This window comes from Pygocentrus nattereri, chromosome 6 (assembly GCF_015220715.1).
Source record: "Pygocentrus nattereri isolate fPygNat1 chromosome 6, fPygNat1.pri, whole genome shotgun sequence".
Taxonomy (NCBI): Eukaryota; Metazoa; Chordata; class Actinopteri; order Characiformes; family Serrasalmidae; genus Pygocentrus; species Pygocentrus nattereri.
In genome coordinates, this window is record NC_051216.1 from 43164505 (window position 1) to 43177981 (window position 13477).

At 38.1% G+C, this 13477-nt stretch overlaps 1 protein-coding gene across 1 annotated transcript; it reads left to right on the forward strand.

The window, feature by feature from the left end:
* The first annotated feature begins 435 nt into the window (after nucleotides 1-435).
* On the forward strand, nucleotides 436-3614 carry LOC119263569 (myosin light chain kinase, smooth muscle-like). Its single transcript, XM_037539030.1, has 4 exons — nucleotides 436-475; nucleotides 2039-2073; nucleotides 3042-3308; nucleotides 3470-3614. Exons 2-4 carry the CDS (start codon nucleotides 2049-2051, stop codon nucleotides 3523-3525), a joined length of 348 nt encoding a protein of 115 aa, XP_037394927.1. The 5' UTR covers nucleotides 436-475; nucleotides 2039-2048; the 3' UTR covers nucleotides 3526-3614.
* Nucleotides 3615-13477: the final 9863 nt, after the last annotated feature.

Genomic DNA, 13477 nt, shown 5'->3' on the forward strand with positions numbered 1-13477 from the left:
TAGGAGGACCCCCTCTAGCCCAGCAAAGTGCAGCTACTTGACGTGGCATCAATTCCACAAGTGGAGGGAAGACGTCTGGAGGGATGTTGATGTTGATGATGCCATCTGGATAGCCACCCAATAGCTCCATGGTATTTGTAAGTGCAGGATCTCTGGTGTTAATGCACCTCTCCACCACATCCCATAAAACCTCTATCGGGCTCATGTCGGGTGAACAAACAGGATACACCATTCATCAGAACTCTGCAGAATGCTTATCAAATCAGTTCTAGACTCAAACTTTTAGTTTCAGTTTCTCAGAAATTGGTGCTTTAAAAGATGAACCATTATAAGCACCAGTACCCCCCCCTCCTGACAGAGTTGACAGTGAAAGTGAAATGAGTGTGTATATATATAGACAAGAAGAGCTGCAGACACGGAGCATCAGACAGAGAAGGAGAAAGAGACACAGACCTCAGCATCACTTCTTACAAAGGTAAGTTATGCTACATTTGAAAGCAGGGAGTTCTTAAGACGCCCTGCGATGGACTGGCGACCTGTCCAGGGTGTATCCTGCCTTCCGCCCGAAGACTGCTGGGATAGGCTCCAGCATCCCCCCGCGACCCTGACGGAGAAGCGGCTTAGAAAATGGATGGATGGATGGATGGAGTTCTTAAGACTTCAAAAAGAGTTCAGATGTGCTTTATTATCACAGCACATGTATTGTGATAGTCATGGCTAAACTTGACACACAACCTTCATAATGTATAACTGCTTATTCTTTGCAATCATGAATTCTACAAAAATTACAAAATGCAAATGTTCACTGATATATTCTCTAAAATTTAGAAATGGCTTTTTTTTTCCAAGAACATATTATATTATATATATATATATATATATATATATATATATATATATATATATATATATATATATATATATATAATATATTAACATATTATAACATATATATATATTCAAGCAAATTCAAGAACATAATTTCTATTTATTGGCTGAGTTTATCATATAGGAAATAAAAAACATAAGTAACATAAGTAAATGTAAAAAATGGTCATTTTGATGAATAAACTCATGTTCTGTCTAGCCCTGTGACCGGAAGGTTGCCGGTTCGGTCCCTACACCGACAGTCCATGAGGTGTCCTTGAGCAAGACACCTAACCCCCAATTGCTCCCCGGGCACCGTGGATAGGGCTGCCCACCGCTCCGGGCAAGTGTGCTCACTGCCCCGTAGTGTATGTGTTCACTAGTGTGTATGTGGTGTTTCACTTCAGGGATGGGTTAAATGCGGAGGTGGAATTTCCCCATTTGTGGGATTAAAAAACCTTTCAGTGGATAGTTAATTAAAAAAAAATCTCATTTGAAAGGTTCTGTAGGGGGCCAACTTTGCTTCGTGTATGATATTGCTCCAAACAACATGAAACTGGTGGCAAATGGACAAGCTAATTTGTTTTCATATATTGTTTCTTATATATTGTTTATACCCCCACCTAAAAAAATGTATATTTATAAACCCATCCCATTGATGTTTTGATAGAGGGGAATGTGAGGGGAAAACATCTGAAATATTTCATGCCATGTGTTATCAAGTTTACCTTCTAACAAATGTTGAACACTAAATTACCTGACTTTTTGTGATCCTTTGATCTAAAATAACATGATTAAAAAAAGAGTGAGCGGTATGACCAGTTGCAAAGCAGTACAGATGCTGTCAGCAACAGACAAAAAACAAGAACTAACTAAATATTGTCAACTAAAACTTTGCTGGGTAAAAATTTCAATTCTCTCTTCATGAATTTATATAACATAGATGAACAAAAGCAAAATTCTCAGGCAAATATAAGTCCATCAACAATGTAATTAAGTGCACCCCACCTCTGAACATGCCATTGTAATAAGTGTGTAAATTCAAGACCTTCAACCCTGATTCCATTAACATTTCTGTCTTCTGCATTTTATGACCTGGGTATTTGTGTAATACTAGGAAGAGATGTACATTCAATATATAAATAACAACACTGTTATTTTTGTCTTTCAGGAATTTAAACATGGGATCAAGTCAAACAAAACCTGGTAAGTTTAAATGTTCTAATTCAAACAGGACAGCATTCATAAGGTTACACAACACCTACATACACTTTTAATGACAACAGACTTAAGCCTATGTAGGAATTTATAAAGACCTTTTTTTTCAAGAAGCTTAACTTATCACACTGGCTGAGGTAAAATGATAAATAAATTGTCAAGAGCAGTCTTTATGACCACTGATGCTTGTTGGAATAAGCCTTTATAAATGTCTTTCTAGGTTTCATGAAAAAAAAGATATAAGCCGAAATGTGCAGTTTTACTGAATTAGTTCAATGTGTGGTCGCACAGTAAAATCTATGTAAAAACAATGTTCTGTAACATTTTCTATAAATTTCTATGATGACCCTAAAAACACAGTTATAACACATTATGGATCTTTCATAAGGCATCATAAATATGGTTATACATATTTATAAGAATGCATTGCATTCTATAACCATGCTTATTATGGCTTTCACATTGTTAACACATTATAAGTAGTGTTCATAACACATTATTACAGCTTGTACAAGTTGTATTTGTCAGCTCCAAGTGTGGCATACTGTATTGAAGTTTCCTCCAGTGTTAAGAGTGAGGCTTCAAATTGAAGTATGTACTGAAGGATTTACTGAAACACATCAACAAACAAAAAACAGCACATTGTAATCTTTACATGTCAGAGTTTAAACTAGTGTTGCCATCAGGACTATTTTAGCTGCTCGAAATTCATGCAGTCGTGGGCTGGAGGTTAGGGAGCAAGGCCTGTGACTAGAAGGTCCCTGGTTCAATCCCCTGAGACAGTTGTGGGACAAATGTGGGACAAATACTTCTTGATGTGTATTTTGTTAGTTTCCCAATGCAATTTCAGATACACCGAAACATTTCAGATACAGTGAATTCTGACATATGTCGACAAAATCTCCCTGTTGGATGAGAATCTTTTCCTAATACTCTCATCCTCCTGTTTCCAACAGAATTTGTCTCATATTTGGTTGATCAAAATGTGGCGGCAGGACAAGACGTTACTCTTCGCTGTGAGGCAAACACAGGAGAAGTAACAGCAAAATGGGAGAAGAACGGACGCAGCTTGGAATCCATGGGGAGCAAGTACACAACAAGACAATGTGGTGCAACGTTTACCTTGATAATCAGGAACACCACAAAGCAAGATGAAGGGAAATACACAATAAGTCTGTGGAATGAGGCTGGTAGTGCCTCCTGCTCTGCCATGGTCACTGTTGGTATGTATGAATTCTGCACTTGAGTAGCTAAGGCCTTTATTCACACCCTTACAGACTACTCACTGTAACAGACTTGTATTATATATTCACCATAAAATGAAACAATTGCTCAAATTTAACCACAAAGATTTTCATTTGCACATTATTGTGTTTCTCTTCAGACATGCGCTTCATGCTAGCATCTGCGCAAGGCCACCTTATGCGTCCCTACTTGTGAGATTCCACTCTCCAAGGACACGTCACTGTGTACTGACCCATGGAGTTTGGCAGATGGTTCATGTCACTTGTTGTAAAACATTCCCTTCTCTTGTGGTTTTATTCATTTTGTCATCAATGATTACTTTCATTAAATAAATATTGATATTAAACAATCTGAAGTTGTGTAAATCCTACATTGTACAGAGCTGGGAGAAATAAAAAAACAAAATATGTGTAACTTTTTGGAAGCACAACTGATTGCATATTCTTTTGTATGGAATTTTCTCCACTTCTTAAAACCAGGCACAAAGTAGTGTTAATATCACAAGGGTTTGAACTACTTTTATTCAACTTAAAAAACTACATTGATTGAAAGAATTGTTCATTCAAAGTATTAATTTAGGTTGAAAAAAACTAGTTAATTTACTTCTTACCACATTAAGTATTTTTTTTAGGTAGATCTGACCATCCAGTTGTTTCATTGTGCTCTGCCTCATAGGTGCATTTGAAAGGGGGTCCTGTGTTCAGTTTTCATGCTTAGATACAGTCTTAGCACACAGAATGATAATTTTATATGACACATAATACAACCACACAAAGGCACAATGTGAATTAGCATGGTATTTGCTGTGGTGTACCGCAAGACTCTGTACTTGGTTCACTTTTAATTAAGATGCATGCAGTCAATTTCTACTGTCATTGACAATAGAGAAAATATGACTCTCCAACCTAAAATAAGCAGGATCTTTTTCAGTAATGAAGAGCAGCACATATGATACTAGAAGTTGAATTCAGCTTAATTTTGCAGAAATTTGAAGCTGTCAATAAACAACATAGTACCTAAAATGAGCAATAAATGAGCAATACAAACCAGTTCCCCCAACTTGCTGTCCAAAGCTGAGCTCTAAGGTAAAAAGTTTGTGATGTCCCTGTTGCTGTGTGGATGTTTGTGTGTGCGTGTGCGTGTGTGTGTGTGTGTCTGTGTCTGTGTCTGTGTGTGTGTGGACTGGTGCTTATAATAACATCTTGTAAAGCACCAATTTCTGAGAAACTGAAGCTAAAAGTACCTTTGAAGTTTGAGTCTAGAATTGATTTGATGAGCATTCTGCAGTGTTTGTTGTTTGTTCGTACCTTTTTTTTTTTCCCCTTCCTTGAAGGGCTTCAACCAATGCTGCTTGCGCGCCCCATTGGTACAGCGGTAACGTCACGGACCGCCGATCCGAACAGCAGCGGTTCAAACCCGGCGCGGGGGTTACCCCGATTTTTACTGTGTTAGGCACACGTTCCTTTGTCTCTGTATATCTCCTTTCTGTTTCTGTTCTGCACTTGGGTCCACCCTCCCTGCTGTCCCGTAACACTTTCTATCGCACAAGCCAGCCCTTTATTTTCTCCTTTTTATGACATTAATGAGGTTCAAATCTCCCATGAGGGAGATGATCTGTTGCACCACTTGGGAACCTCTGAGATTGTTCACATTTTGTGTCCATTAATATTCAATACACCGTCAACCCCTGGTCAAATGATATTTTGTTGATTTTATTAATGAAAATACATTAAGACAGTAAACACACTTAAATATGCCATTTTCTGGTTTTACTGCACAATTTCTATTAATTTGCAGAGTGTCTTTGGCTACGTACATCTGTTAGGTTTGGTTTCCTTGCTCCTCTCTCGCCCCGCCCTTTTGCCCCAGGGGTTTGTTTTTTGTTCTCCATGTATTTATAGATGAACTGTGTTGCAAATTTATTCATAGTGTTTTGTACTTTGTTAGTTATATTTGTTCTTTGTTTTGTAGATCTAGTAATCTATTGGTTATTTGCTAGTTTTACTTCTGTTCTGTTTCTGTTTTTCATTGCCATTTGCATCATGGGTACACAAAGCCCCCAGCACACAGCTCCTCATAACCTTCATCTCCCAACATGTTACTGTCATCTAAATTCAATTAGAAGTAGGGGTTGTTTGAGTTTGCTAAGCAAGGTTCAGCATGAGGCTTTTTTTATTGTGATCCCATGCTCCCAATGCTAAGGGCAGGAGGGCAGGAGGGCAGGAGGGCAGGATGACTCGAAACAAAGGAAATTTATCGTAAGAGTGTGGGGAAATTCAAAAGTTTTCAAAAAGGCTTCATAAACTAATATGTAATAGGAACCAAAAGGTGATTCAGGGACATATAAAAAAGGGCGGGGTGAAGGGCTTACCCCAAAATGGGATATAAAGAAGGACGCTTTGTGATCTTTGCATATGGTTGACCGGGAACTATCTTGCCACCTGAAGCTTAGTAAATGAAGAGAGGGCCTTTTCCTTCCTTCAAAAAAGAACTCATTTGATGTTTGTTTTTTCTTTTACCTTTTGGAGAATGCTTTATAATTTTATGACCTTTTTTTGCATAAGAGCAGAATAAATTTAGAACCAAAACTTTACTTGGAATAATTAGTAATATAACACATGTCCGGACTTGGGGTGAAGGCTGAATCGCTCTTAGTCCTGACACAGGTTGAATAGAAGTTATTACCACATTACTAGATGCATGAAAGTTTCACCTTTACCCTTGCAGCTTACAACTGACGATGGATATCTGATACTCGACAATGGGCGGCTCATATGTGCTATATAATGAATGACAATTGATGACTGATACTCGATCCCCGGGGCCGACAGTCCATGACTGAGGTGTCCTTGAGCAAGACACGTAACTCTCCAACTGCTCCCCGGGCGCTGTGGATAGGGCTGCCCACTGCTCCAGGCAAGTTTGCTCACTGACCCCTTTTGTTTGCTCACTAGTGTGAGAAAATTGCTGAATGCAGAATTACATAAAACTATTATGAAGTGTGGCAGGTTTAGCCATGGCTAACACGGCACATTTACCATTATAGTAATTCACATCTGAACCCTTTAATCTTAAGAACTCTAATAAAAGGTTACAGAAGCTCTTACTTCTGCAGGAAATGATGCTGAGTTCTGCATCTCTTCCTCTTTCTGTCTGAGGCTCTGTGTCTGCAGTTCTTCCTCTGCATATATACAGGCTCATTTCACTTTCACTTTCGACTCAGTGAAGATACCCAAGGGGAGGGGGTGCAGGGTGGGCTCCTCATGACATCATTGGATGTCTGTTCTAGTTCTGCATCAGTCAGATAAAAAAAATGAAGAAATTTCATTTTCTACTCAGTTTCTCGAGAAGCGGATTCTTTCCACTCACCTTAGACATTTTCTTTTCTTCTGTCTCAAAGTTTGAGACAAAACAAAGTGTCCAGTGATGAGATTATTTCCCACTAAATTGTTTCAAAAAGGTGTAATTCTACTCCAGTCCAGGAAACGCAATAACATAAAATGTAAGTGCATCTTCTGGTCTTGTCAAGGCTGATTTTGTATCTTTTCATGCGTGGACGTTTGGCTCCAAGAGCTACAATTGTCATTCTGTTGATACATTCATTATGATATATCTTAGTGTTTAAGGCATGTACTTAAGGTATTGCACAACTTCAGATTTATTAAAGTTGACATTTATTTGCTGAAAGTTATCATTGGTGACAAAATGAATAACACCACAAGAGAAGGGAACGTTTTGCAACAATCCAAATGCCTGGTTTTAAGACGTGGAGAAAATTCCAACAATGGAATATGTGCTTCCAAAACTTACACACATTTGTGAATTTATTCTCCCAGGTGTGTACAATGTAGGGTTTACACAACTTCAGATTTTTTAAAGTTGACATTGATACAAAGAAAGTTATCATTGACAATCAATAAAACCACAAGAGAAGGGAATGTTTTGCAACAAGCAGCTTAAAAATCCAGCTTTTATAATCCATGATGACGACACACTCCACAGGTCATGTGGAGTGGAGCTTATCCCCTTCTAAAGGATTGCATTGCTAGCTTTCAGTGAAGCTGAGACACAGACCTCAGAACCTGTACCCCACATAAGGACACCTGAGGCAGGCTAGCCTGTGGTCGAGGTCCAGAGAGCCAAAGAAATTTAGAGCGCCATAACCAGGCGGAAAAAAAGTAATCAACTTCAAACTTTACAGGATTCTGGTGCATTTTGCCCTCTTTCCAATAATGACATCCATGAGATCCACTGTCAATGGGCATAGAAATGGTAGAACAAAGCCAAACTTGACAGGTCAGTTGTGCATGCAATGCCCTTTCCATCAGCTGTTTTCAGTCATTTTGTAGTGGACATTGTAGTTTTGATTTGGCTCAAAACATTTTTTTTTTTTTTTTTTTTTTTTTTTTTTTAAGTGATCTGAACTCGATAAAATAGTGGTGCTTTGAGTGCTTTGAGAAGTGCTGGGTCAAATGTCAGCTCATCCCTGATGTTCTGGCCACTGCAGTGTCAGGGCCAGACAAGCAATACTCTTTTCTCCACTGGTGGACACAGAGGAGGTCAAGAGTTTCTGCTTCCCACACGAATAAACACATCTCCAAGCTCTGCAGATACTGGACACGAGATGTAGAAGAGAAACCTCATTTTCTAAGTACTTTGTTCTTATTTACTGACTTAGTTATACAAATACAGTCCTGCACTGCTTTTGTAGCTAATCACAAGGCCCATGTTTGGAATCCTTATTCTGCTATTGATTGTCTTTTGAGTTCACTGTAGATTGTAGAATGTTAATTTACGAGCAACATTACTTAAAGAACGTGTTTAAAAACAGAATTTCATGTTTAGTGTTTTCATCTTCAAGATTGTATTCAGCAGCCAGGTCCAGTTCAGTGTATATACAGCACTGTGTGAAAGTTTTAGGCATTTAAGCAAATGTTTAAACAGTTGACCTCAGCAGTGAGTTTATCACAACATACATTAAAATAAAGTCATATTCATAATTCAAATAAACAAAAACAAACAGTAACAAGAATTTCTTGGGTCCATATTTTTCCTGGACACCTTCTCAGCCGCCACAGAGACTCGTTAATATCATCAATTACATCATGAGCTCAATTTACTGAGCACTGATTGGTCAAACCAGGAGCTGCTTTATAACTACATGTAATACTGGGCTTCCTCGGGGAGAGGCTTGGTAAACAAACACACCATCCAGAAAATCACTAATTAAAATTTTTATATATATATAAAAAAAATTTAATCAATATTCTATCATTTGTTTATTCAGATATTAACATATCCTGTACAGCACATAGTTAGAATGTGCTGTATATGGTTCTATATAGAACCTTTTAGAAAATGGTACTATATAGCACCAAAAGGGTTCTGTTATTGCAATGATATCACGCTTGTAACAATACACAAACCTTTTTTTTCTTTTATAGAACCATCTACAGCCTTGCAATCATGCACATGGTTCTTTGAGTGTTCCTGGTTCTATTTAGAACCATTTTTTCACTTAACTTTTCACTTAAAGATGTCTCTTCAAGGGTTCCTTAGTTAAGAAAATGGTTCTATATAAAACCATGAAAACTCAAACCCTTTGCACGATTAAAAGGTTCTTTGCATCATGAAAGTGTTCTTCCGATGGATGGAGAATGCGCTGTAGATGGTTCTATTTCTAGCCTTTTTGAAAGGGTTCTATATAGCATCAAAAAGGTGTTCTGCTATGGTGACAATATCAAGTATGGAACAATAGAAGAACCCTATACATCAGTCTTTTTAGAACCATTTTCTTTACTACACTGAAAAAGATAGTTCTTAAAGGGTTAGTTAGTGAAGAAAATGGTTCTATGAAGATCCCTAAACACTGAAAGAACCCTTTGCATGCTTAAAGGGTTCTTTACATCATAAGTTTTTTTTTTTCAGATGGATGGAGAATGTGCTGTAGATGGTTCTATATAGAACCTTATTGAAAAAGATTCTATGTAGAACCAAAAGGGTTTTTTCTATTGTCACAAGCATGACATCTTAACAACAGAAGAACCCTTGGGTGCTATACAGAACCTTTTCAAAAGATTCTATATAGAACAATATTCTCCATCAATCTGAAGAGCCCTTTATTCATGCAAATGGTTCTTTGAGCGTTTATGGTTCTATATCAAACCATTTTTTACTGCTTTTTAAAGTAGATGGTTCCTCAGAGGTTCTTTTGTAAAGAAATTGGTTCTATGAAGAACCCTGAACAACCAAAGACTCCTCTGTATGGTTAAAGGGATCTTCAGATTGATGGAGAATGTGCTGTATGTGAGAATGTGATGGTTCCATATAGAACCTACTTGAAAAAGATTTCATAAAGCACCAATGGTTTCAAGAAGAACCCTTTTGGGTGCCATGAAGAACATTATTAAAAAGTTCTATGTAGAACCATATACAGTGCATTCTCCATTAATCTGAAGAGCCCCTTAGTCGTGCAAATGGCTCTGAGTGTATATGGTTCTATACAGAACCGTGTTTTTTTTTTTTTTTTTTTAACTACATTCTTAAAAGGGTTCTTGGCATCATGAAAAGGTTCTTCAGATTGATGGAGAATGTGCTGCAGATGGGCTTATTTAGAACCTTCTTGAAAACGATTCAATGTAGCACCAATGGCTTCTTCTATTATTACAAGCACAATAATTTAACAATAGTAGAACCCTTTTGGGTGCTATACAGAACCATTTCAAAAAGGTTCTATATAGAACCATCTACAGCACCTTATTAAGAATCCTTTCATGATGCAATGAGCCCTTTCATCATGCAAAGGGTTCTTTGAGCTTTCATTGTTCCTTTTATAGAACATTTTTTGTTTAAGGGTTCTTTAGTAAAGAACCATCTTTTTTTAAGTGTGTATGATGTGAGACCTTTTAAAGCTCCTCATCAGCCCAATGTGACGACCTCAGTATGAATATTACTCGTATTAAGAGTGGCTGCTCCACACTGCCTGCATAGGTGCCATAGTCACATAAATGATATTAATGATTAGCGAGCTAATCCAGAGCTCATTAGACCCCAAATCTACTGAGACCACAGAGAGCATTATCATTAAAGGAGGAACAAGTCTTTCTCATATCTTAGAGAGAGCGTGCCATCTTCTTCATGCCTAATTGGCTCTGTGCTAGTTGTGTGAGGGGAGAGTAGAAAGACGGATGCTTAATGATTTTAAAACCAGGCAGATTAAGTTTGAGGAAAAGTCTCTGAGGGTCTGTGATCTCCGCAGCCTGGCCTGGGGTTGTAGACGGAGTCCTTTCAGATGTTTGCGTTGATGGTCCTTCAACTTCTCTCTCTCTCTCTCACACGCTCTCATATCTTGCTTCATCTAAGGTTGCAGGGCAGGAAGTGACCTTGTCAACAACACCAGACCCTCTCAGACAGATGGATGAAGTGAGGTCACTCCAGACTAATCTTTGTGTGTGTGTGTGTGTGTGTGTGTGTGTGTGTGTGTGTGTGTGTGTGTGTGTGTGTGTGTGTGTGTGTGTGTGTGCCCATGAAGAGTGAGGCAGAGAAATATTATTTCTGTGATCTGTACCACCACAGTGTCTCTGTGAAGCTTTGACTGGGTCAGTTTATATTGAGGCCTTTCTTCAGACTGTCCACTGCAATGTGTTTCGCTCGATCTTTGGCCTCGACTTCAAATCGTTGAAAGAGAATGAGAAATGCTAAAGGGGATTTTCAGACATTCTACACAAGTCATTTAGTGAGAAATGAGCAAAGTTGAGTGGACAGTGAGTGGACACGGTGTTTAAAAACTCCAGGAGCACCTGATCCACTCGTACCTCTTTGAGGGTCCGTGGGGGTCCTGACCACTGAAGAACAGGGCAACAGGAGGCTAACAAAGTATGCAGAGAAACAGATGCACAGTAAATGGAGCTGATAAAATGGACAATAAGAGTAGAAATGAGGAGGTGGTCATAATGTTATGCCTGATCTGTGTGTGTGTGTGTGTGTGTGTGTGTGTGTGTGTGTGTGTGTGTGTGTGTGTGTGTGTGTTTTCTAAGCTGCTTCTCCCTCAGGGTCCCAGGGGGTGCTGGAGTCTATCCCAGCAGTCATCGGGCAGAAGGCAGGATACACCCTGGACAGGTCGCCAGTCCATCGCAGGGAGCATATATATATATATATATATATATATATATATATATATATATATTGCTATTGTGCTATTTCACAGTATTGCACAGGTATTTCAGTATTTTCATGGTTTCATTTGCATATTGTAACATACATTCTACTCTTTTTTTCATTCATCACAACTACAAATGTGCCCAGATTGCATAGTATTTATTATATATGTATATTTTCTTAACTTATGCATGTTCTCTATTTTTTTATGTTTTGACGCGAGTTCTTTTACTTAGAACTTAGTTTTTATAGTGTTCACATTGGAACTTGGTCTGAGAGTAAAAGGTTCAGAGTAAAAATATTTCATTGTATAATGCAACTGTTTCTCAGTGCATATGAAAAGAATCTGGAGCTTTAAAGTGCGTATTTATATAATCTAATATGAAACGTCACTGAAATGTAACTGGTAGTCTTTAAATTGTATAAAATGAAACATGTGTTGTATCTTTTGGCTGTCTTTTACAAACATCATGCAAGCACAAAAAAGACCACCGAGACCATCTCTAAACTAGAGTGGAAATGTTCAGTCCCATTATTAATGCATTAACGAGAGCAGCTACAGCTTCAAAGCAAGCCTCAGCGAGGGCCAGTCTCACACACCACCTCACCACAGAGCGCAGGGTGAATGCCCGGCCTTTGACGAAAGCGAGCATAAAAATCAAAAATAGGATCATAAGATTGGCCGTGAGTGGGCATCCAGCTTACAGCACGAAACATTTAAAACACTATACATAACTATATATGTAAGCATTCTTAAGACGACATTGTACTGATATCAGGTGAAATATGCCTGGAAACCACCCCCTCTTCCCTCCATGGCATGGATAAGATGATTGATGTAATTATGTATAGGGTTTAAATATGTTTAGTGCTGTAAATATGTTCAACGTTTATTCTTATTATGTCAGTACAATGTCATTTATTTCATAAAACATCTTATGTCAGGTTGCGAGAACCGACATAAGCACTTAATAAATGTTCAAGTAGTGCTTCATAAACACATTATTCAGTGCTTATGAATGCGTCATAAAGCCCTTATGTAGGTAGCCTTCAAATAAAGTGTTACCGCTTAGTTTTTAGCTTGAAATGCTGCACTACCAATCTGAGCTAAGCAAAACGAAGCAGGTTGGAAACAACCGCAGATTCACCCCCCAAAACAATAACTGCCATAGTTCTATTATGACTTTTTTTATCTTTCATATACAAAATAAACACGTTGTAATTTTTAGCGGACCCTGAATGAAACATTGTCAAAAGCTGAGGTGTGCTACAGCTTCTTACTAGGCTGAATGGGGAAAAGTAAAGTTTGTCCAGCCATGAAAAGTGTTATGTGGGCAGAGCATAGATTTGTCTGCTAATGGAAGACTTGCTTTTTTAAAGAAGTTAGTTTTGCAGCTTTACACCGAAACTGAGCAGCAAGAAGCCTGACTGGAATTGGATGTGATCGTGATGTGGAAATGCCTGTTGGGCCATCTTTTTGATGTGAATCTTTTGATGCAGATGCAAGATATTTTGCTGAATATTTTCTCAGCATCGCATATCCAAGATGCCAAGTTTGGTGATGTAGTGCAGAAATTTCCATATAAAAGAAATCAGTTCAAATCAGACATCTCTGATTTCAGAAGGTATGCACATACTAGGGACGGGCAAAGCAGCCAAATTTAACATTTAAATATGATGTTCAGCACCTCATGTAGCTTTATAAACAATGACCGACAATCATGTTTCACGTTGTATACTCTTAAAAAATGGTTCTTCAGTGGTTCTGTAGCAAAAGGAATGATTCTAAATAGAACCGTGAACACTTAAAGAACCATTTGCATGACGAAATGGTTCTTCATATTAATGCAGAATGTGTTTAGAAACTTTTTGGTTCTACTATTGTTATGACATGAAGCTTGAAACAATAGAACTCTTTTTGGTGCTTTATAGAACCATATAGAACACATTGTCCATCAATCTGAAGATTGATTTCACCGTGAAAAGTGTC